The sequence below is a fragment of the Antechinus flavipes genome, chromosome 5, assembly GCF_016432865.1.
Source record: "Antechinus flavipes isolate AdamAnt ecotype Samford, QLD, Australia chromosome 5, AdamAnt_v2, whole genome shotgun sequence".
In the NCBI taxonomy this organism is placed as follows: Eukaryota; Metazoa; Chordata; class Mammalia; order Dasyuromorphia; family Dasyuridae; genus Antechinus; species Antechinus flavipes.
Window position 1 is genome coordinate 163,002,477 of NC_067402.1, and position 24,338 is coordinate 163,026,814.

Sequence of the window (24,338 nt, forward strand, 5' to 3'; positions counted from 1 at the left end):
CTAAAATATATTCTCTTTACATTTTTTGTTGTTGTTTAGTCAATTGGTTGTGTTTGATTCTTCATGATTCCTTTTGGAATTTTCTTGGCATAGATACTGAAATAGTTTGCCATTTCTTTCTCCAGGAAACTAGTTCTTAGTTTAAGGACACTGATAAACTGAAGAATGTGCAGGTAGACAACCAGCATGATGAAAAACCTAGACTACATATCATATGAAGCTTAATTGAAGGAATTGTGGATTTGGGAAAATTTTTAATCTGATAAAGAGAAGTCTAGACATCTTTAAGTATTAGAAGATCTTTCTTCTGGAGAAAAAAATAAAACCATTTCTGCTTCACCTCCAAAAGCAAAGATTAGAAGTTGCAAAGAGATAAATTGAGGCTTGGTGTCAGGAAAAACTTCCTAACAACTAGATTATGTGCAGGCGTGGAATGGATTTACTTTAGAGAGGATGGGTTCCTCTGAAGTCTTTAAGGGCAGGCTTCATGCCACATATCAGATATGTCATAGCAAGATCTTCTTTCAGGTATAAGTTGAACTAGAAGACATCTTCTTTTTACATCGAAGATAGTATTATATTTCAAAACGCTCTGGACTCCTGGATTTGGGAGATCTAAATTAGAAACTTAGTTCTGTCCTTTATTAACTATATAACCCTGAGCAACCTTCCTTGCCTATAAAATGGGTCAATATAGTTTTTAATAAAAATTAATATATTCAGAGTTATTATATGGAAGTGCTTTGTATTTAATCTTTCCTATACTAAATAAATATGAATGGCTCTCCAGAATTTCATTCCAACCCTGTTTCTTCTATATAAAATCAATAATCAACTTCCTGTATAGAGATGACCTTCCCCCACAAGTGACTATTTTTTCCCTTGAGGCAATTGGGGTTAAGTGACTTGCCCAGAGTCATATAGCTAGGAAGTGTTAAGTGTCTAAAGTAAGATTTGAACTTGGGTCCTCTGGACTTCAGGGCTGATGGTCTATGTGCTGCACCAACTAGCTACCCCTTACATGTGAATCTTTAAGATAGGTTTCCATCAGTTTTTTTTTTTTTGCACATAAAAAACACATTTGTTTAATTGTTAATAATGGAATCTTAATGATTTGTCATATATTTTGGAATTTATAGAGAAAAACATCTTGAGAGCAAGGCAGATGCCCTAAAAAGAGATTAGTGTGGATTTTTTGAAAGATGCAAAAGTGCTTTGAAAAAGAATACTCTACATATAAAATATAATCAATAAAACAGCATTAGATAAGGCAATTATCTGTATTGGGCCCAACACCCTGTTCAACCACTCATTTAATAACACTGCAAAATTCTATTATCCTCCCACATACTTCAGTTTCCTATCAACTGTACCTGCTAATTTCATGGAGTTTAAAGGACAACAAAATAAGATTCTTTTTAGCTAGAAATAAGGCATTGGCAGTTCTATCCTTAAAGAATTCACAATCCATTGGTGTGGATACATTTTTCACTAATGCAGATCACAACCTCACTGTGCCTCTGTGGACAGTTTTTAAGAGTAGTTCATTCCCCTATGGCCAACTTTATACTGAGAACAGAGTGTATGGGATGATAAGATATTGGACATTACCAAGCTAATACTAAAAGCTTTTTCAGCTTAGTACAACTTACTAGAACTTATGCTTCAGTAGCTTTAAGAGAAAGCCCAGAGGCATTCCTACTCCATGATAATCAAATTAGAAATTAAGTGGAGGAAAGTATTATAACTCTTAAAAAGTGTTGAGTTATTGCAAGTGATCTTTAAGTATCCAATATTCTCAATATTCTTTCAGGATTATTATGAAATCCTGGTTACTGTTTCTCTGAGTGCAGGCACAATCTTCTTTTCCTCTGGGGCCCTTTGGCTAAATGTTGAGAAGAACCACTGTACTCTTGCTAATGGATGTATGTGAATGCATGTCATCTGAGTCAGAGAGCAGTACTGCTGGATAGAATTACCAAACTGTGTCATAAGGAAGGAGAAAAAAAGGAGCTCTGGGGAAGAAAGTAGGAGATGAAGATGATATTTCCTTGACCTTCTCATAGCAATGTATAATTAATTCCCTTTTCAGAACTCAAAAATCAATTCTAGGTATCAAAGGAAGCAAAATTCTCTTCTTCTGTTGAATGTAAGGCTTTAGACAGAACCAGGGCAGAATTTGTTCTTAACAAGAAGGAGACAGTATTCAAGGAGCTGACATTTATAGAAGACACTCTCAGGTTTGAAAAGCATTTTATATACATTCTCTCATTTGAGCTAAAAGCAAAGGGGCCATAGTGAGGAGTTTTCCATATGAATAAAGATAGGACAGTTTGGGTTAGGTTTTGTTCCCAGCAACATAGGAACTTCTAATGTAGGCAAAAGGCATCTTTCATTTCATGCACAAAAAATGTAAATGATACTGTCTTTTTACTATAAACAGGGTATTAAGATATTGCCATTCTGCATAGTTTCTTAGAGTGATATTATCAGGGTTACTGGCAAGGGAAATAATTCTGGAATGATTGATTTTGCTTTTGGTTTGGCTGATAACTTAAGAGTGACAGAAATTAAGAGGCATAGATGATGTCTTGGATTACTAAATTTCTCCTGTTGGTACAGTTCTCTTTCCCTTATTTTTGCAATAATTCTGATTGCTGCAAGAACTCATTTAAGGTGACATTTGGCTAAGATGGACAGCCAAAAGTCAGCTTACTCTTATTTCCTACCAGCCTAATGGTTTCTTGGAATTTTTTACCATTAGCATGAAAGACACTGGCATATTGAAACATACCGTGTTTGATTTTCCTTTCCAACCCAAAGGGTGGATAGCTATTCATATACTTTGGAAACTAAAATGTGGTTGGTGGGTGAGAAGGAAGTAAGTGGGGAGAGAAGCAAGGTGGGGACAGTGATGGGTAGAACATGGGAGGGCAGCTGGTGTTACAAAATGTGCTAGAGATGGAGATTGTAGTAGGAAGGCAGAAACAGAATGTTTCTAATGAGAGGTTTTAGAACACTGTGCATCAAGTGACTCTGCCAAAAAGGTTTCTCATAGATTCAATTTCAAGGTTAAGTATGTTATTCCCCTGTAATACAAACTGTAACAGCAACATAACTATTACCTAATATTGTAAGCATTCCTTTTTCTGAGGACTAAGGGCAAGACTGGCCACCTATGCTCTAAATGTAAGCAAGTACACTAGTTACAATAACTCTGGGGCTTTTCAAAAATTCTAGAGAGAAAAAAATATGAGATGACCTTCTATCCTTGCTTCTCTCTTCCTCCACCCTATATATCAAGCACAAGCTGAGATCCACTAAGAGTCCCTGAAATCACACCTGATTTAATAGAAATGGAAGAGTTTGATAAACTGGTGGGAACCCTAAGATAATACCAAAATTCATTCTGAAAGTTGAAAAAGTTGATTTTTGCAAACATTATGCCATGTCTCAGGCATTTTGCTCAATACAGGGAGACAAAAATCTCAGAATCAATGATCTTCCAAGCTTATGTTTTTTGGAGGGAAGAAAGACATAAGCATATACAGAGTATATACGAAGTGAATACACTTTGTATACTTTTTGAAGAGGAATACTTCCCAAAAACTAATTTTTGGGACAAAATTAGTGGAATTAGGAAAAGACTCATGTTAAAAGTTGTGCTTGAGCTAAGTCAAGAAACTGTAAGAATCAGAGTTGAAACATATGAAAACAGGGTCACAGAATCATATTTAGAGCTAGATTTTTTACAGATGCACAAACTAAGGCACAGATAGTTAGATGGCTCAGTAGATTAGAGCATCAAGCTAGAAATCAGAAAAACTCATTTTTCAGTTCAAATCCAGTCTCAGACATTTAGTGTGACCCTGGGCAATCACTTAAGTCCATTTGCCTCACTTTCCTCATCTGTAAAATGAACTGGAGAAGAAAATAGCAAATTACTCTATTATCTTTACCAAAAAACACCAAATGGGGCCACAAAAAGCAATACAGAACTGAAAAATGACTGAACAACAAACCGAGGCACAGCGTTTAAGTGACTTGCTAGATTCACATGGCTAGTGTTTCAGATGGGATTTGAATCCAAGTCTTCAAGAACAACAACAATAAATTCCCTTTTTGGGAAGGGAATTATAGATAATAGAACCAGACAAGGAGATTGAGGAATTTCTATTTTCTTGCAGAGATAGTAGGGAACAAAATTAGTTTATTATTGATCAATAGAGTTGCAAATTAATGTTATAAATAGGTTCTTTAAGGACAAGAATTGTCCTTAATCACACCATGATTGTTGAACTCAGTGGAAAATATTGGATAAAATAGACTCATGAGAAAGCACTATGCAGTGGCTTAACCTAGCAAAGAAAACCAAAAAGTCAATAAAAGGGTAACAAATCTATTTTAGCCAATATCTCCTTGTTCTTGTCTGAGAAATCTGAGTTTCTGAGATGAAATGGAGATCATCTGGCCAACAGATTTGGTATAACCAATCTTCATCTGCTTCTCATTCCTCTTTTAAATGACAGTAGTTAATATATATACACATACACACATATACACAAACATTTATACAAATGTATATTTAATATATACATATAAAGACCATTTTTTTGGTGGGCATTTGGGGAAGGGTGACAGGTGGTGGGTGGAAGAGGAGAGGAAATGAGATTAAGTGTTGATCAAGGTCATACAGCTTGTGGCAGGTTGGATTTGAATTCAGGTCCTCAACTCCAGAGCTAGTGCTCTATCCGTTATGCCATCTAACTGCTCCAAGAACTACTTTTAAAAAAAAATAGAATTGAAAACCCAGATATAGTAGTACATGCTTGTCACTCCAGCTACTGGAAAGAATAAGTCTGGTGGAACTTTTTAGATCAGGAGTTTTGAGCTGCAATGAGTTAAGATGATATGTCCACACCAAGATTAATATTAATATAATAAGCCCTCAGAAGCTGGGGTGCTTAAGTTGCTGAAGGAAGAGCAAACCAGTCCATATTGGAAACAGAGCAGTTCAAGCTTCCAGTGCCAATTAAAGGGGTATCAGGCCTCTGGGTGACCCCTGTATCTAAAACTTAAGTGAAATAAGACAAAAACAGAGATGGAGGAAGAAGATAAGGAGGAAGCAAGGAAGGAATAAAAACAAAAGAAAAAGGTAACAATATGATTACAAAAATAAGGCATGGTTCTATAAGAATAATATATCCCTTATAGTTTACAATGAACAGGAGTCAGCAAGAAACGCTAAGGAATGGAAAGAAAAGGGAATAAGAATTTGTATAGTATCTACTATGTGGTAGGGACTATGTTAAGTGCTTTACAAATATTATTTGATTTGATCACTCCCATTTTACAGTTGAATAAACAAGCAGGTTAAATAATTTGATGAGGTTCCCACAGCTAGTAAGTGTCTAAAGCAGAATTTGAACTCTAGTCTTTGATTCCAGTGTTCTATCCATTTAGCTATCATAAGAAAAGTAGTATAAAGCAGAAGTGTCATATATGCAGATGGGGGTGTTGGGGAGGCATACATGGCCCACAACATTCCTGAATGTGGCCTGAATAGATTAAAATTAAATATTTGATAACATAATAGAAATAAAATAAAGCATAGATAATGTTAATATGTGGTTTTCTAAGATGTAGTTTCAGAGATCCTGATGAACTAGTGGCTCTGTTTCACGTGGAGTTTGATATCACCAGCATAAAGGATGTCATCAGAGAGTTTTGTTGTATGAACACACACAAAAAGACAAGCTCACTCATGTAACAAGACCAAAAGATAATGAAAACATAATAACTATGTGATCCATTCTTATCCATATTTTGTAAAAAGTTCTAGAGGAAGGTTCCCAATACCTTGCCCCTGTAGAGAATTTATATAAAACGATTGATAACAATTTCCTGGAATGGATGCTTATCAGATTTACAGAAAACACAGTAGCTAATGCTCATGAGACAGAATCACAAACTAAATTATCCCCATAGGCTAACATCTTGGACTGAATCTAATAAGACAAAGTATGTTAGGGATAAGGCAGATAAGGTAGCTCATTGGATAAGAATGCCAGGCCTGGAATGAGGAAGTCCTGAGAAAACTGTCCCCAGATACTTCCTAGATGTGTGACCTTGGAAAAGACACTTACCCTTAGTTTCCTAATCTGTAAAATGAGCTACAGAAGAAATGTCAAACCACTCCAATATCTCTGCCAAGAGAACCCAAAATGGGGTCATGAAGAATAAGAAATGATGGGAAATGATCAAATAACAACAAATTAGGGATAAATGTAAAGTCTTTACATGTGGAGTAGGAAAGTCAACTTCATAAATCCAAGATGGGGATGAGGAGGTATATGACTAGACAATTGTTTATCAGATTTTTTTTTTTTTGGTTTTGATTCCCTTTTAATGGTAGTTAGCAGGATGATGAGGTATTGCAAACTTTGGTTGCTTTAGGAGACATGATATCCAGAACAAGGAAGATACTGGAACTTCAGTATCCCACCTTGGTCAGAACCTGGAGTTATTTTTACTTCTAGGTCTGACATTTAAAGAAGGAAATTGCTAAACTGGAAAGCATCCAAAGAGGGAATGCCAGAGTGGTTAAAAAGGGGAAGAAAACCTTAAAATGAAGTCATGTGAAAATAGCTGACAGAACCAAGAATGTTAAACTTGGAAAGGAGAAGTTTAGAAGGAGGAAGGAGGTAACAGTTGTCTAAAACCATTTGTGGAAGAGGTATTCTGCTTGGTCTAACCATTTGTGGAAGAGGTATTCTGCTTGGTCTAACCATTTGTGGAAGAGGTATTCTGTTTGGTCTAACCATTTGTGGAAGAGGTATTCTGTTTGGTCTAACCATTTGTGGAAGAGGTATTCTGCTTGGTCTTAAAGAAGGGCACCAGAAAAAAAGTGGGAAGAAGTTGTTGCAAGGAAGTAAAAGTATACTTAGGCTTGGTATAAGGGGAAAAAATATTCCTAAAAATGATATACTCCAAGGCAGGGTATATGTCAAGAGTATTAGACTCCCTTGCTGTAACCCTGCAAATATAAAATCCCAAAGTCCAACTTGGAGTATGTTTAGGGAAATGTCAATTGTGATTCCATCCAAGCCTGGGAGTAAGAACAACTATCAATCAGCAAAAATTTATTAAATATTACTGTGTTCTGGTCCTGTGCTAGACATTTGGACACAAATATAAAAGTGAAACATCTCTTGTCTTCATTAAACTTAAATTTTATGGAGGGATAGAACCATAATACACTTGGGAATGCCAGAGAAGGAAATTTTGATCTATGTAGTTACAGGGATTGCAAGGAGAGCTACAGGGTAGTAGATTTTCAAATTTTTTCTTAGGGGAAATGATAACATGGATTTGATTATTTTTCCTTGTTAGGAAATATAAGAGAGTGGGATACATGTAGCAGTACATGGAGATATCCTGTTGAATAACTGGATCGAATTAAGCATGGTCTTGGAGGCAATCAGATACAGAGAGGTTTAAGTGAGGATTGACTTTAGAACCCTCCAACTAACTCAAGGCAGCCATGCCTCAAGTTAAGCACCCAAACTGAGTAGATTAACTTTCTGTGGGTGGAAGCATACGATCTCTGTTGGGTCGTATTGACATGTTAGGGTTCCCGGTGGGGAGAACACAGATGATAAAATGCTTTTAATGTTGCCACTCTGCTAAAAGGATAGATCAACAGTTTATCTCTGCCCAGAATAGAGAAGAATTTGGTTTAAATAACTTTGGAGGGAGGGAATTACATTAGGGGGAAAAAAAGTATTCTGAAGAATCTTTGAAATATGTGAAATTAGCATTCTCACAATGCTTAAGAGATGGGGAGAATGGTGTGTAGGACAGTGGGTGAACCCCATGGAGTATTTATAGATGGCCATGGACAAAAATGGCCAAAATTATTTGTTTGATGATTGAAGGGTGACTGAATAAATTATGATATGTTAATGTAAAAAGAGAGGAGTATGCTATAAAAATCAACAAATAGGAAAAATACAAAGGAATATGGAAAGTTCATATGAAGTGATACAAAGAAGGTCAACACAAGCAGAGGATTATATATATTAAATATAGTATCTATGATACCGTGGCTTTGGAATAATGGTCTGTGTTCAGTCCTCTCTCTGATATATACCATTGTGACCCTAGATAAGTTTTTTGACAAGGCAATTGGGGTTAAATGACTTGTTCAGGGTCACACAATTAGTCAGTGTTAGTATCTGAGGCCAGAACTTGAACGCAGGTCCTCCTGATTCCAAGACCAGTCTGCATCACTAGCACTATCTAGCCTCCCCCCTTGTAAATAAATTAACTAACATTCTTTCCCAACCTCTGTAACATGAAGGCATTGGACAAAATGATCTCTGAAGTCTTTTAATGTTCATGATCTGATAAACTAAATACAAAAATAAAAAAAATAACAGCTTCAAAAAAAGACTAAAAAATATTCAGGTCTACTTTGTGAACATGTTTGGTATAATCTTTTCAGGGAGTTAGAGTATTTTTATTTCTTATTCTGCATGGTTTTTGTTGTTTGTGATGATAATGGCCAAATTAATAAAAGCAGCATAAAATCACCTGTGAAATACTACAATTAAATTATTGAGGGAAGTTGTTGTAACTGAGGTAGAAAAAAGATAGAGAGGGAAAGAGAGAAATTAGCTCTCTATACATTTATGCATAATCACTGTCATTACAAAACATGCAAAATGCAAAAGTGTGGCCATTTTCTAAAGGGAAATCTTTTGCTAAGCATAGGATTCTAATCACGGGTGATTATTTAGCAAGACAAAAACCCAGCTGGTTTAGTTATTCAATCTAAGGTGAGAAATTGGGTTGGGTTCAAGACTCTGTGCAACAACTTGTCTTTTCTCCTGAAAAGAAAAGTTTGGGGTCCTGGAAATATCCTGCTGATAAGACAACAACACATCCTTCCGGAAGGCTTTTTTTGTGTGTTTTTGACAAGCTCTTAAATATTTTGAGTTGAATACCAATTTGGTTTTCTCAACCCAGAAAAACCTGATGAAGAACACTGAAAATTTTCTTCACATATTAGTAGCATCACTGAGCAGCAGTAAAGACAAGATTATCAATCTGCTTACTCTACAGGGGTTATATTTCTCACCTTATTTCTCAGTTATATGAACTTAAAACTGAAGTGTCTCAGTGTCTTCTTTTTTATTCTCAGAGACTTTTGGAGAACATGTCAAGCTATTTTAATTAAGATAGCTGAATAGAGAATACAAGGAGTTACCACATTTGTATCTTTAGTTTTACATGATCTTTTTGGAGTGTGTTTGTCTTGGGGGAATATTCTCTCAAATTTTATTAAATAGGGCGTCAAATATGTACAAGTCTAGTTTCTTTTATATGTGATTATAGCAAGAAAGAAAAATAGTGTATGGAGAGATTAGTTTCCCTTACCTCCTCAGTCTTATCTCCCTGTTTATCTTTTATTGGATTCCTAGCTGGGCCTTCTTTTACAACCTCAGTGATCTCATAGAATTGGAATTTTAGAACTGGACAAGACTATAGACATCAAGACCATAAACGTCATCTAATCTAACTTCAATTCATGGAGCATGAATTATCTTTTTTTTTTTTTTTTTTTTCTAAATACCCACCTATAAGATGATATTCAATGAAACTCTGGTTCTCCAAAATACGGATATTTCACCATTGTACAAAGTATCAAGTGAAATTTGCATTTTGTCCTTTTTTGGGAGGAATAAAATAAAAGGAATTTTACAAGATGGGGAAAAAGACTTTTTTATTACTCCAGGATCACAGCCCAGGGAGAAGAAAAATAGGAATTCCTCTCAAAGTCAAGCTGATAGCTTCATGGTTGCTCTTCTTCAAAGCAAAGAAAATGGGAAGAATAAGACGAATAACAGGAGACAAAAAGATATGGCACTTTTGATAAAGAAAGAAGAGACAGGAAGAAAGAAGATGAATTGTATCGCTAAGCATTTCTTTTCTGTCTATGCCCCCAACTAAGCCCCTCAGAAGCAAGAATGCTATCTGAATATATTTTAGACCAACCTGTTCCTGGCACATCATAGATACTCAACAAATACCTGTTGATAATTATGGGTATACTTGCCACAGGTCTTCCCCATTCCAATCCATCCTCCTTTTAGCTACCAAAGTGATTTTCCTAAAGCACAAATGTGACCATGTCATTACCCCTGACCCCTACCCTACTCAGTAAACTCTCATGGCTTTCTATCACCTCCAGAATCAAATATAAAATGTCTATGGTATTCAAAGCCCTTTGTAAATTCCCCCTACCCCAGCCTTCCAGTCTTGTTATACCTCACTCTCATTCATGTACTCTTAGATTCAGTGACACAGGCTTCCTTAGTATTCCACAAGCAAGATGCTCCATCTCTCACCTTTGTATTCTCTGACTGTTGTTCCTCATCTCTGCCTTCTGGTTTTCTTGGCTTCCTTCAAGTTCCAGCTAAAATCCCACCTTCTACAGGAAGCCTTTCCCAACTTCTTTTAATTATAGTAACTTCCCTCTGATAATTATTTCCTGTTTATCCTGTATATAACTTGTTCTAAATATATTTGGATATGGTCTCCCATTGGATTGTGAGCTTCTTGTGGAGAGGGGCTGTCCTTTGCCTCTTTTTTATACCTACTGCTTGGTGCAATGCTTGGAACATAATAGGTGCTTAATAAATGCTCACTGAGTGACTGATTAAGGCCAAAATCAGATGATTATTTTAAAAATTGTCTTTAATGATATAGACACCATATGTAACATTTCTTTCTCAGTGTATCAGTTCTGGTTACTTTATTTTTTTTTAAATAACTTTTTATTGATAGAACCCATGCCAGGGTAATTTTTTACAGCATTATCCTTTGTATTCTGTTCCGATTTTTCCTCTTCCTCCCTCCACCCCCTCCCCCAGATGGCAAGCTGTCCTTTACATGTTGAATAGGTTACAGTATATCCTAGATATAATATATGTGTGCAGAACCGAACAGTTTTCTTGTTGCACAGGGAGAATTGAATTCAGAAGATATAAATAACCCGGGAAGAAAAACAAAAATGCAAGAAGTTTATATTCATTTCCCAGTGTTCTTTCTTTGGGTGTAGCTGCTTCTGTCCATCTTTGATCAATTGAAACTGAATTAGCTCTCTTTATCGAAGAGATCCACTTCCATCAGAATACATCCTCAAACAGTATCATTGTTGAGGTATATAATGATCTCCTGGTTCTGCTCATTTCACACTTAGCATCAGTTCATGTAAGTCTCGCCAGTCCTCTCTGTATTCATCCCACTGGCCATTCCTTACAGAACAATAATATTCCATAACGTTCATATACCATAATTTACTCAACCATTCTCCAATGGATGGGCATCCATTCATTTTCCAGCTTCTAGCCACTACAAACAGGGCTACCACAAACATTTTGGCACATACAGGTCCCTTTCCTTTCTTTAGTATCTCTTTGGGGTATAAGCCCAGTAGAAACACTGCTGGATCAAAGGGTATGCACAGTTTGATAACTTTTTGAGCATAGTTCTGGTTACTTTGTACAAATAAATTTTAAAGAGCAAGATTCAAATCTATAAAACTTCCAATGTCTTCTAAACAAAACACAGAAGGGTAGGGACATAATAGAAATGCCAGTGAGTGACTGATTAAGGCCAAAATCAGATGATTTTTTAAAAAGTTGATTTTAATGATACAAGATGATACAAGGAAATGATAATTTCTCAATGTATCAGTTCTGGTTACTTTGTACAAATAAATTTAAAAGAGCAAGATTCAAATCTATAAAACTTCCGATGTCTTCTAAATAAAAGCAAACCACAGAAGGGTAGGACATAAAGCTATGGAGAATGTTCCTTTTCCCCTTCTAATATTGTATGTTTTGTTCAAATGATTAGCTATTCACCCAAAGAGTCAGTTAAAAACTACCATAATGCTAAATAATTAGTTCAAAGGCTTTGAAATTATGCATTGCTTTAGGTTGGTAAAGAAAACCATTTCTGTTATGTTCAGATTTACTCTTGACTCTAAAGGAAATGTTATAGATGAAAGCATACTCAAAAACTCAATGGACTCAAATGGATCAGTGATCAATAGAGATGTTCACTACAGTGATGTAGATTGTGACTCTAGTCCATTTCCTCTTATAAAATAGCCACAGGAGGTACTTCCAACCATCTTTGATTTGTCCTGACATTGCAAGGCTAGCAATGGGGTACTCAGATTGAATACTTTGTTTTTGTCAAGTGAACAGCCTGTTTTCTTTGTTCACTTCCCATTTTGTTGATAACTTTACTCCCCTTCTTTAAAGTTCCTTTGTTGATATATGTTGCAGCCTGCTATTATGTCCACTATGAATCTTTCCATTCACCTCTCATATTTGTTTTCTTTTTCCAAAGGCTGTTGCATTCCATTTCACCCAGCTACAAAATAATACTGGAAGATAACTGATATTAAAAACATGGCTTTTTATTTCTTACAGAAGCCTGAGGACATTAAAAGACCTTTGCAATTTCCTGAATGTGATCCAGTCTGCTTTCCTATTTCTTTTTAATTCTGAGGCCCACTTATCATCCATATGTATAGCCTGTCTTAGATATTGATATACTATATATAAGATATACATAACACAATATATGTAATATAGAATTTCATACACAGACACACACACGTACCAGCATGTATGTGTATACACATACTGATGGACAATCTAAAAATTGTTTAATCAACTTTATGTACACAGAATCCCATCAGTAAGTATTCTTCATCCACTTCATTTTTCCTTTCTGTATAGTTAGCCAGATGACTTTTTCCTATGAAGTTTGGTGGCATTTCATGGCTTGACAGCAACTAGCATGATATCATCGTCAAACAGAAGCATCAGGAGCACCTTACTATTTAGGATATTCCTCTTCAACCTGGATTTCATTTTAGATCTCCTCTAGGCCACTGACTTACCTGTGACCAATAGTCACATGGCTGTTTTATGCTTTGCCATTTTTATGATCAGAAAATCAGTGAACAAGATTGATTCTATTGTTAAATATTTCAAAGAATCATGAATGTTTTTGATGTATGGGTGGAAGATATCTTATTTGAAGAGGATCTGTTTTACTATATTGAATAAAGTATTTAAGAATAATCAATAAAAAATAAACATAGTGACACTTTGTAGACCATTGTACAACTGGTAAAATATGGTCTGCTTGAGAATATTATTTGTGAAAATTTAACTGTTTCTGCTAATACGTTCATCAAGAGTGACCTCAATGCATGTGTAAATTATTCTAACAAAACTTTATTAAAATGGGAAAGAAGGCATATATAGTAATTTATCCTGGTCATCTTTTTTTTTTAATTAATGAAATCTATGATTTTTTTTCATGCCTTGGGTATCTTCTCATCCTTCTACCTTATGGATTAATCCCTTAACCTCACAATTATTACCTTCAGCATAAACCTCTACTATGCATACTTGATCTACTCTGGTTGCTTTTGATTCTTTCATTTTCTTAAGTGCAATTTTTGTGTCCTATATAAGCATGCTGGGAATTGTGATATTACACTCCAAGAGGATTTCTCCTTTGTTTTTTAATCCTGGGTATAATTGCTCAGTTGGGCTTTTTAAAATTATTTTTGCTCTCCATTTCTTCTCTTCTTTACAAGATCATACTGTTCATAAGCTACCATGATTTTTCTCTGTAAATGTTTATTAAGCTTATAAATACACATGCTCTTTTACCACCATCTCTCCCTGTTTGGTAAAGTCAAGTATTTGTTAACTAAGACATTCTTTAGGTTCTTTTGGTCTTCTTGTTATAGCAATTGATTTATATTAATTAAATTTTTACATGCAATCATTAAATCAATGTTGGTATTTTTTCTTATATCTATTACCAATGAGGATAAAAATAGCACTTAATTCCTAGTGAAGGTTGAGTGAAACTGTATTCCCTTTAAAATTATCACTCAAACTGTGGTCCCTTTTGCTCTCAGGCCCTCTTGGGAAAGCAATCTCCCCAGATAAGTTATCTTTTGGGGATGCCAGACCCTTTGATTCAATTAGAAATCTTGGTCAAAAAGCACCCCTTTGAAGTGTTGTTAATTCCAATTGGAGATCCGGGCCAGATACTGATAAACATCTAGGCCTGGGAACTTTGGCTTTCCTTTCAACCTGAAATCTGAAGCCTCAAGACTCCTTTTTCAATTTCTGAACTCATTCTTTGCAGAAGGTCTAAAGTAGCTTGCTCTGCTTCGAGGACCCTGTCTGCTGAGAAGACATTCTCTTTTCAGTGCCAGCCTCCATTTCCCTAATAGGACTTTGCTATTAAAGAAGTCAGTCTCTTAGCGAAACTGGCTTCCTAAACAACAATAAACTTCCATTTTTGCCACCTAAAACTCTTCAGGTTCATGAATTCTACTTTGAAATCTCTGCACCGACCAAAAGGGGATTTTAACAACTCTCTGACTACCACTAACCTTATCACTAGAATTGTTGTGAAGATCAAATAAGATACTTGTAAAACATTTAGCATTATGTCTGGAACATTGTTGGTTTTAGTCATTTTTCAGTCATGTCCAACACTTTGTGACCCCATTTGGGATTTTCTTATCAAAGATACTGGTATGGTTTGCCAATTTTTTCTCCAGTTTTTTTACAGATCAGGAAACTGAGGCAAGTAGGGTTAAGTGACTTGCCCAGAGTGAAATAGCCAGTAAGTATCTGAAGCAAGATTTGAATTCAAGAAGATTTGTCTTCCTGATTTCAAAACTGGCTTTCTATCCACTGTGCCACTTAATTGCCCTCCTGGCACATAATAAGCACTACATAAATGTAATTCATTCTTAGTTGTAGAAAGCAAAAATTTACCTTAATTCTCTTCTTCATGTTCTAAAGCATGGAATAGTAAACTTCCCCCAAACCATAAAGGGGGTAAATGCCTCTTTCATTTTCATATAACTCCTTCTGGATTCCAGGTGGGGATGAGGCTGTTCTGATAGAACACTGCATATCTCAGTCCAGATTATGGATTGTCACAATGCTATTGTGACTTCTGACCAGTTCAGTCAGATAAGTCTGCTTCTGACTTGACCTGCTACATATCCGCATATGTGAAGGCAGTGAAGGCAATAGAGGTAAGCAGTACATGAATGTGGTCGGGGGAAGTGTTTCTGACTTTAATGAGAACAAAAGTCTCCTATTAAGTATTGCTTCATTATTTTGAAGATGCATTTCCTCCCTTAGGAGAGGGGGAAATTTTCATTCTTAGATGTGTTATATGATTTAATGACATAGGAATGGAAGATCCTAGAAGGTAGGAATCACTTGTTCCTTAATCTAACATCTTGATTCCATTGTAGTGTTCGACAGAAATCTGTGTACTTTGTGAGTACTCAGCAAACTTAAATCAGATGATGATTACATACAACATCCATATTTCTCTCTGTCCTCCCTATGCCTCCCCAAGGGAAAAAAAATCTAGCATGCTAGTTTTTTTTTCCATTGTCTTCAGGGCACTGAGAATGGGAGCAGAATCCAAACATGGGTCTTTCCACTTCAGTGGCACCAAAGAGCAGATAGAACAGTAAGAAAACCTTATGGTTTGATATTTAGACTCTTGGAAGAATTAAAATCATGGTTCATAATCCCTCTGGTTCTTTAGTCAAAATAGAAAAAACCAAAAACTTATTTGGAAAGAAATATCTTCAAGCATCCAAAAAAATAATGCAACATACAATCATAGATATTCTTTGTTAGACCTATTTGGTCATATTTTTTAAAGATATAAAGGTGAAAAATGGATGGATGCACAGTATCGCAAAACAGTTTCATGGTCTGGACTGGACCATGTATCACAGCTTCACTGAAAAAAAAGAAATCCTGAAACATTTTCTGCCAATTATTCTTGAAATTATTTTATTGGTTGCACTATTAAATAGAGAACAGTTTTTTTCTTTTTCATGTAAACATCAAACTCTCTAGTATTCTCAATCTACTTGGATCTCTATTTATAATAAATGACTAAAACATGATATGGATTTGTGCCAAAGACTTTGCAATAATCAATAAATGGAGATTAAATTTTAAAAAAAGAAAACCTATATTTGCAGAATGACTGTACAACATGACTTGATAAGGTTTTCATTTTCTAATTGCTATGATTCAGTGTAGGTAGAATAAGCACTTTTCATTCCTTTTAGAAGACTGGGGGATTAAATAACATTCATTTTATTTTCTGCTTGCCACTGGTTTGTTCAGATCTGTGTTTTTCTCCCTCTCCCCCCCACACACACACTCCAAAGCCCTCATGATATCTGTCTCTGTTTTTCTCCCCCACACATACACCCCCTCCCCAAAGCCCTCATGATATAGCTACTTCTATTATCTTATTGTTCCAGATACAAATATGCCAAGAAGCAAAACAGATATTTCTTGGCTTACAGAGGCACAGCCACCAATAACTTTATTAAGCGATCAGTAGGGTTATTCCTTACCTGTGATATCCAACACATACAATTGAGAAGAAAAGGTCCCTTTTAAAAAGGGGAGAATTAACTGTACTGGCTACACAGTGGACTAGGAGTTCAGACTCAGGCAATTGGTATCATCTTGATTTTGCCATTCCTATCTCTCTTCTGTTCCCCTTGCCTTTTAATTTTTTCCCTTTATTCATTCGTTTCCTTTCTGTACTTCATTTCCTTTTCCTCCTTGTTTTTGATCCATTAAGTTTCAGCAACATAAAAAAAAATAATTGGATATGACATATGAAGTGTCCCAAAGGGAAACATCAAAAACAATATCACTTTGTGTCTGACACAATCCCAGACTTTATTATATAAGGACTTGAATAATTGTTGTAGAGTGGGTAAAACATTGGATTTGAAATCTGAAAACCTGTGAATGAATCTTAGGTTTGCTACCTACCTGTCACTGGATCTCTTTAGGCCTTAATTTCTTTGATAATAAAACAGAGGGATGAACTGAGAAGACTTTTAAGATTTCTCTCAGCTATAAAATTTCTTCAAATGGAATCATCATCTTCAATAATATATATATATATATATATATATATATGTGTGTGTGTGTGTGTATGTACATATATATATACACACACATATTTATAATGTACATATATATATATAGATACACACACACACACACACACACACACACACACACATATAGACTTTAAATTCAGAGGCCTTAAGTTCAAATCCCCCTGAGACCATGGGCAAAGTCTCTTTACTTTGCTCATCTGAAACATGAGGGTCTTGGATATAATCTATGATTATATGAAGATTTCCAAATGGCTTTATTCCTTTGGAAGCCTCCATAGAATCATAGATTTCGAGATAAAAGAGACATTGGATCCATTAAGTTCAATACCATTACGGCATTTATGGCATCATTAATAGTCGGGCAGCTAAGTGGTACAGTGGATAGATTGCAGAGCCTGGAGTCAGGAAGGCTTAATTTTAAATCCTTCTTCAGATACTTCCTAGCTGTATGATCCTGGGCAAATCACTTAACCTTGTTTGTTTTAATTTCCTCATCTGTAAAATGAGCTGGAGAAGGAAATGGGGAAGCCCCCCAGTATTTTTTCCAAAAAGACCTCAAATAGGGTTGTAAAGAGTCCAAAAAGACTGAATAACAACAACTGCATATCTGACTTGATAACACACTGTTGGAACAGAACAGATCTTAAGAGTTCATTTGATTCAAACCTCTCATTTTTCACATGGAGAAACCAAGGCATGAAGAAAGGAAATGAAGTTTTTAAGGTCATATTGACAGCTAAAGGCAGAGATGAGCTGAGAAACTAAATCTCTAGCTTCTTTATATGTTATACGCTCTGCTCTATACTTTTCACCATGTTGTCGTTTGTAGCAACTGGACAGCAAATATGAACTTATGTCAAGTCAATGGCATTTATGTCTACTGTGTGCTAACCATAAGGGCTATGTTTAATTATGGGGAATGAGAGAGGCTAAATTCAGGGATACACAGACAGGCAAAAAATAGGCCCTACTTTCAAGGGACTTGTGATCTAGCATAGGAGACAACATGCAAACGACTCTTTCCAAACAAGATGTATAAATTGGCAATAATCTCATGGAAAAAGAAGTAGCATTAAAGGGGATCAAGAAAAACTTCTTGCAGGAAGTGGGGCATTATTTGGGACCTAGCCTGCAAGGTATAGAAGACAGCCAGTGAAAATGCCCAGAGTTAAGAAATGATGGAATGTTTTGTATGAGAAACAGGAAGAAAGTCAGTGTTACCATAACATAGAGCCAAACTTCTTAAACTATGGTTGCGACCCCGCATGAGGTTTTAATAACGAAATGTGGGAGTTGTGAAATTGTGATTTATTATTAGTATATGCTTGATTTGTATCCCTATTTTATATACCCAGGATCAAGTAAAAATTTCTCAGAAGAAAAGAGGTCATGATTGGAAAAAATTTAAGGACATGGAAGAGAGTAACATGTACGAAGATTAGAAAGTTTGGAAGAGGACAGGTTGAGAACTTTAAAAACCAAAGAAATTTATATTTGATCCTGGTGGTAACAGAGCTACTGGCAATACACCCCCCAAAACTATGGTCTTTTTCTTCTGTCCCCAAGGGAAATGAGACCAAGATGGTCACAAATTGGCTTTATATGCTTAATGGGAATCATGAAATCACCAAACACTCATATACATTCCTAGAATAATGACCCATGAGTCTACTCACCCACATATCCTGGAGTGCCACATGCTGTAGACATGACATCTCCTTTGCCTTCCATTTTGGACAACCCAAAGTCACTGATCATGATTTTGGAGTCCTCATCTGGGCTGTAGTACAAAAGGTTTTCAGGCTAAGATAGGGAAAGATGAAGAAAAATAAACATAAATATTTTATACATCTAGGATAAATCTGACAGAAGACAATATTTAATATGTGAAGCCAAACATGGTAACCTCTTGCTCATAACAATTTAAAATTAAACAAGGCCATCAAATTATGAAATGTATAACATGCTAGAAAACTATTATCTTTCTTTGGGTTGGCCTGTAGACTTCCTAGATTACTCATTTTTAGATAGTACAGTGAGATAGAAAACTATTAATTCAATTCCTTTGCTAGCTGAAAGGGGAATCATCAGACACAAAACCATCTTTCAGTTATGTCTTTGCTTTTTAAATGGTGAGATCATGATAACTACCAGGAGGAAGAAGCATAATTAATTATCTGCCATCTGACACTATTTCTCTTTCCATCCCCAAGTGTTTTTTTTCTGCTTCTGGAGCTGCCACAGAGAGAGATGGGAAAGTGACATTTATTAAGAGGTATAAGTGATGCTACCCATTAACACTAATATCAAAGGGAGCAACTTGTAAAATCTGTACTTTAGAATGAACTTTCTAACATTCTGCTGGCCTGAATTAGATTTTCTTTCCTTTCATGATTTCCACAATGGTACCAGTCAGTGTTCTTTTTATTCATAGCTTTTGTTAATAAAAATTAGTCTGCTTTTTAGGTAGTAGATTCTAGGGAAGAATAAGATAATTCTGTGCAAATTACACATAATTGAGGCAGAGAGAAAGAGAGAGAGGGAGAATGTTATATTAGAAAAATTATCAGGGACTCAATGAAAACAAATGCTACTTTTCTTCTTACTCTCCCATTAAAATAAGAGCACCAGAAGGTATCTTTTGCAATGGCTGGAGCTGGGTTTGCCTTTGAATGAATAAAACCCCTGGTCAGTTCAGTTTTCTAGATATTTTCCTAACCTGAGTTTACAAAGAAATCACCCGAAAGAAATGGATAAATACTTGCTTTCTTTGTTCATGTGTATTTTAAAAATCGGATAATTTCTACTTTCCTAACAACTTTTACGGGAAATAAAAAGCATGTAAAATGGTATTTTTTTAAAGGCTGGAGAAGAGAAACATTGTTACCTCTTTCGTATGATTACAAACTTTGAATTTGGAATCAGGAAGTAGATTGGTTTATTTCTCTTAGAAGTTTATGAAAATTTCATAACCCACTCTTATCCTAATTCACAGAGGCCAAAAACCTTTTTTTGAGATTACAAAGGGACTCGAAAATGGCAGTGTTCTACTTTCAGCAATTACATGCTGTGAATTTGATGGTCTAAAAGCTTCTGTTCAATCCAATCCAAATTGGAAACACTTCCCTATAAGGATAATGTGGGAGTAAAATACAATATATATCCCATACAGCCAATGTTTCTGTCTTTCTAAGAGGAAATAAATGTTACCCACCGTGATATGGTCTATTATTCTCCTTAGAAATTATTTTAAATAAGTACCAATAATCAGCCCACTCACTGTACTCCTACATGGCTACTAACTTGGCTTTTAAAAGCTGCTTGCTGAACTTGGAAAACCCAATCTTATGGTAGGAAAATAAATACAGGCAAGGGATGGGTTTATTTAGCTCAGTGAAGGATTTAAGAAACCCTTGAAGGCGGGATAATCCTTCTGAAATCCTAAGAAACCTATCAAGAACTAATACTGTAACCAAGCTCACAAAAGCTACTAAAGGAGCATACTGCTGCAGCCAGTAAGAGAAAGATCTTGGAGGGATAAAGAGAGACCCAGAGACATGCACATAGAGAATATACATTATTTTTTAGTCCTGAAAAAATGAAGACTAATACATTTCCCTGCCTTTGACACAACCTAGGGTACTTCTTAAAATTTGATTTTGTTGGTGATATAAAATCCAGTTCTGGGTATATTAAGGTCCCAGAGTTTTGTTCACATACGTAAAATGGGATGATTGGACATGACCCATTAAAGTCCTTTCTAGCTCTACATCTATGATCTAAGTTTGTGAGAGAGAATCTGGAATCATAAATGCATAGTCTTAAAGACAGAAAGGTTCACATACTATCTCAGATATATCCTGGCTCTTTCACTCTGGGCCAATTATGTAACCCTTCAGGGTCCCCAGCAATTTTATGACAGTAAATTAAGTGCTGACTTGCCAGGATAGAAGAGGAAGTTTCCTCATCAGCTGCTCCATATCTTAAAGAAATCACAAGCCTAATAAATAAATAAATGCTAAATAAATAAAATCAATTTCATATTCAGTCCCTTAAACTGCTTAGTACTTAGCATGTTCCTGGCACATTGTTTAATCAAGTCTGACTCTTGGTGACCCATGGACCATAGCATACCAATGTTAGGCGTGCCTGGATAAGATATTGGGGTGGTTTACCATTTCCTTCTCTAGTGGATTAAGGAAGCAGTGGTTAAGTGACTTGCCACATAGCAAATAAGTGTCTGACGTCAGGTTCCTGACCACAGGTCTATCCACTGAGCCACCTAGCTACTTGACATAGAGTAGATGCTTAATAAATGTGAAATGCTTTAAAGTGGTCTTAAAAATCTACAGACTATGGTGAACACCTACAATGTGAATATGCTAATTATGAGATAAGCAGTATGACATTTTACTACTTAGCCAATTAAGAGAATGGGAATTACATCCCATGAAACAGCAAGTGGTCTTAGTTTATAAGCTTATAGATTTCCTTCAGGTTATCACTACACTGAAAAAGTCTTCACCCTCCACTGAGAACCATTTCCTTTTACAATGTAATACAGAATGGATGAGACATGCCAGGAAATGATGGTCTTACCTTGAGGTCCCTATGAACGATTCCCATCCTGTGGAGATAGTAGACTGCATCCAAGACCTGGCGGATTAGAGTACTGGCATCTTTTTCTGTATAAAATCCTTTCTCCACTATTCGATCAAAAAGCTCCCCGCCAGATACACTGTAAAATACCACAGAGCACAAAGGCTACATGAGAGTTCCTGCTGATTTTTGCTGGAAATGGGGGAAAACATTCATATAAGATCTAAGGATCATTTCCAAAGTGTCTCCGTTATTTGAGATCATTCTCCTATTGTGTCTGAGTTTTTATAGGTCAATGTTTCTGGGACACAGAGTGGATTTTCAAAGATGAAATAAAAGGAGTAAAAACTCAAATAAGTTCTATGAATCAGTCCAACCTATAAGTTGCTTTCTTACCTTTTCCACTACCTTGTTTGAAGAGCAAATCATATAGATGTAAAACTATGAACAATACAAGGAACCCTCATGATTCCAACAACTGAGGAGAAAACATATGCTATCCATTTCAGAGAGGTGATGAATTGAGGGTTCAGGATGACACATTTTGGGGAGTATATACATGTGTGTATATACATATATGTATATATACATATGTATATTTTACTATAAAGAGAGAGAGATCTACAGACACATAGCAGTCGAAGGAATTTGTTTTGTTTGACTGCAAATTTGTTACAAGAAATTTGCTTTTCTTTTTTTCTCCAATGGGGTGGAGAGGTGCAAGGGAGAGAAAATAGGGATGCTACAAATGAGAAGTGTTGTACTTCTTTCAGATGAGGTCACTGTATTATTAGTTTTCTTGACTTTTCCTTCATAAAAATGTTTTTAATGAGAACCTCTTGCAAATTTGGAGTAATCTAGAAATGTATATAATATAAAAACAAAACACAAAAAAACTTAGAAAAAATCCCACACATTATTCGCAAATAGCACAATCTTTTATAACTTCAAGCTTAATTGTTTGTACAGTAGTAGTTCTCCTTGCTCTCTATTGTGTCTGCTATAACTGCAGCATTTTCTATTTCTTGACAAAGGGAGAAAGGGAACAATTTTATTGTGATTTAAAAAAATAACATCTATTCAATGCCAGGCACTATGCTGAATGTTTCATATATTATTTCATTTGATCTTCACAATCACCTTGGGAGGTCGACGCTATTATTATCCCCATTTTACAGTTCAGGGAAAATGAGACAGGGGGTAAGTGACTTGACCAGGATCCCATAGCTAGTAAATGTCTGAGGCTAAATTAGGAATGCAGGTCTTCCCTACTCTAGGGCACAGTCTTCTATCCATTGCACCACTAATTGCATCTCATAGACATGTTCATTGCTTTCCATCTTTGTTCATGTCCACTTTCTATGCTAAAGCATTCTTCTTACCCCTAAATCACATCCCTTCTTTTTTGAAATCTTGCCCATCTTTTCTTCACTTTTAGTTCAATTCACCTAAATTAAGTTTAAAAAGCATTGATTATTACTGGCTATATTCAAGGCACAACGATAAGAGTTGTATATACAAGGAAAAAAAATTAAACTGCCCCTGCCCTCAAAGATAAACCACATACACAGATAAATAAATATATATGCAAATAATTTTGATTGAGCAAATAGTCAATCTACAATACTTAGTAAGCACTTACTACATGCCCATCATAGTGCCAGAAATAAAAACATCAAATGTTTCTCTCTAGGAGACAAGATAATACTTATGGAAATGAGACAAAATTAAACTCTAATGGGTCTGGGAAATTTTAATTTTAATCATTAAATTCCAATGGTCCAAATTCATCTTTAATGTCCAGCTCAAATGCTTCTTTCTTCATATACAGATTCTTTCAGTTAGACAATCTATCTTTTCTTGACCTTCCATAATTCCTTTGTACCACTTGAAAGATCTTATGTTTGAGTTGTAAACTTGTTACTAGAGTATAAGTCCCCTGAGAGAAGGGGCTTAAGTGCTTGATTAAGGGTTTTAATTAAGTGAATACTGTTGGTGGAAATCAGGTGTGAACTGATCCAATCATTCCAAAGGGCAATTTAGATTATGTCCATTGATCCATAAAACCATGCATACCCTTTGACTCAGCAATACCACTACTAGGTTTGTATCCTAAAGAAATGAGAAAAGGGGAGGGAACAAAGACCTATTTACACAAGAATATTTATAGCAACTCTTTTTGTAGTGGTTAAGAATTAGAAACTGAGGGGATACCCATCAGTTATGGAATGGCAAAACAAGCTATGATATATGATTGTAAATGGAACATTATTATGGTATAAGAAATGACAAGCAGGATGACTTCAGAAAAACCTGGAAAGACTTACATGAATTGATGCAGAGTGAAGTGAGAAGAAGCAGAAGAACCATACACAATAACAGCAATATCGTATGATGAATGACTTAGCTATTCTCAGCATTTACGATAGTCCAAGACAATTCTAAAAGACTAATGATGAAACATGCTGTCTGCCTCCAAAGAATTGTCTGAATACAAACTAAAACATTTTAATTTTATTCCATTCTTTTGTTGTTGCTGTCATTGTATCGTCTTGTACAAAATGACTTGTATGGAAATATTTCACGATTACACTGATGTATAATCTATAATACCATCTCAGGGAAAGGAAAGGGTAGGGAGGGAAAACAGAAT

The 24,338-nt window shown here is 35.6% G+C and overlaps 1 protein-coding gene and 1 long non-coding RNA gene across 2 annotated transcripts in view; one reads left to right on the forward strand and one right to left on the reverse strand.

Moving 5' to 3' along the window:
* The window catches only part of CAMK1D (calcium/calmodulin dependent protein kinase ID), a 471,691-nt gene that overhangs the window by 65,423 nt on the left and 381,930 nt on the right, over positions 1-24,338 (reverse strand). Inside the window, exons 4-5 of the mRNA XM_051961432.1 lie at positions 21,686-21,824; positions 18,763-18,889 (exon numbers count right to left, since the gene is read on the reverse strand). Of these exons, the coding sequence (XP_051817392.1) occupies positions 18,763-18,889; positions 21,686-21,824 (266 nt within the window). The remainder of the gene's footprint in view (positions 1-18,762; positions 18,890-21,685; positions 21,825-24,338) is intronic.
* Positions 14,904-24,338, forward strand: part of LOC127537987 (uncharacterized) — a 111,995-nt gene continuing 102,560 nt past the window's right edge. The window contains exon 1 of the long non-coding RNA XR_007947657.1: positions 14,904-15,163. This is a non-coding gene — a long non-coding RNA (uncharacterized LOC127537987). The remainder of the gene's footprint in view (positions 15,164-24,338) is intronic.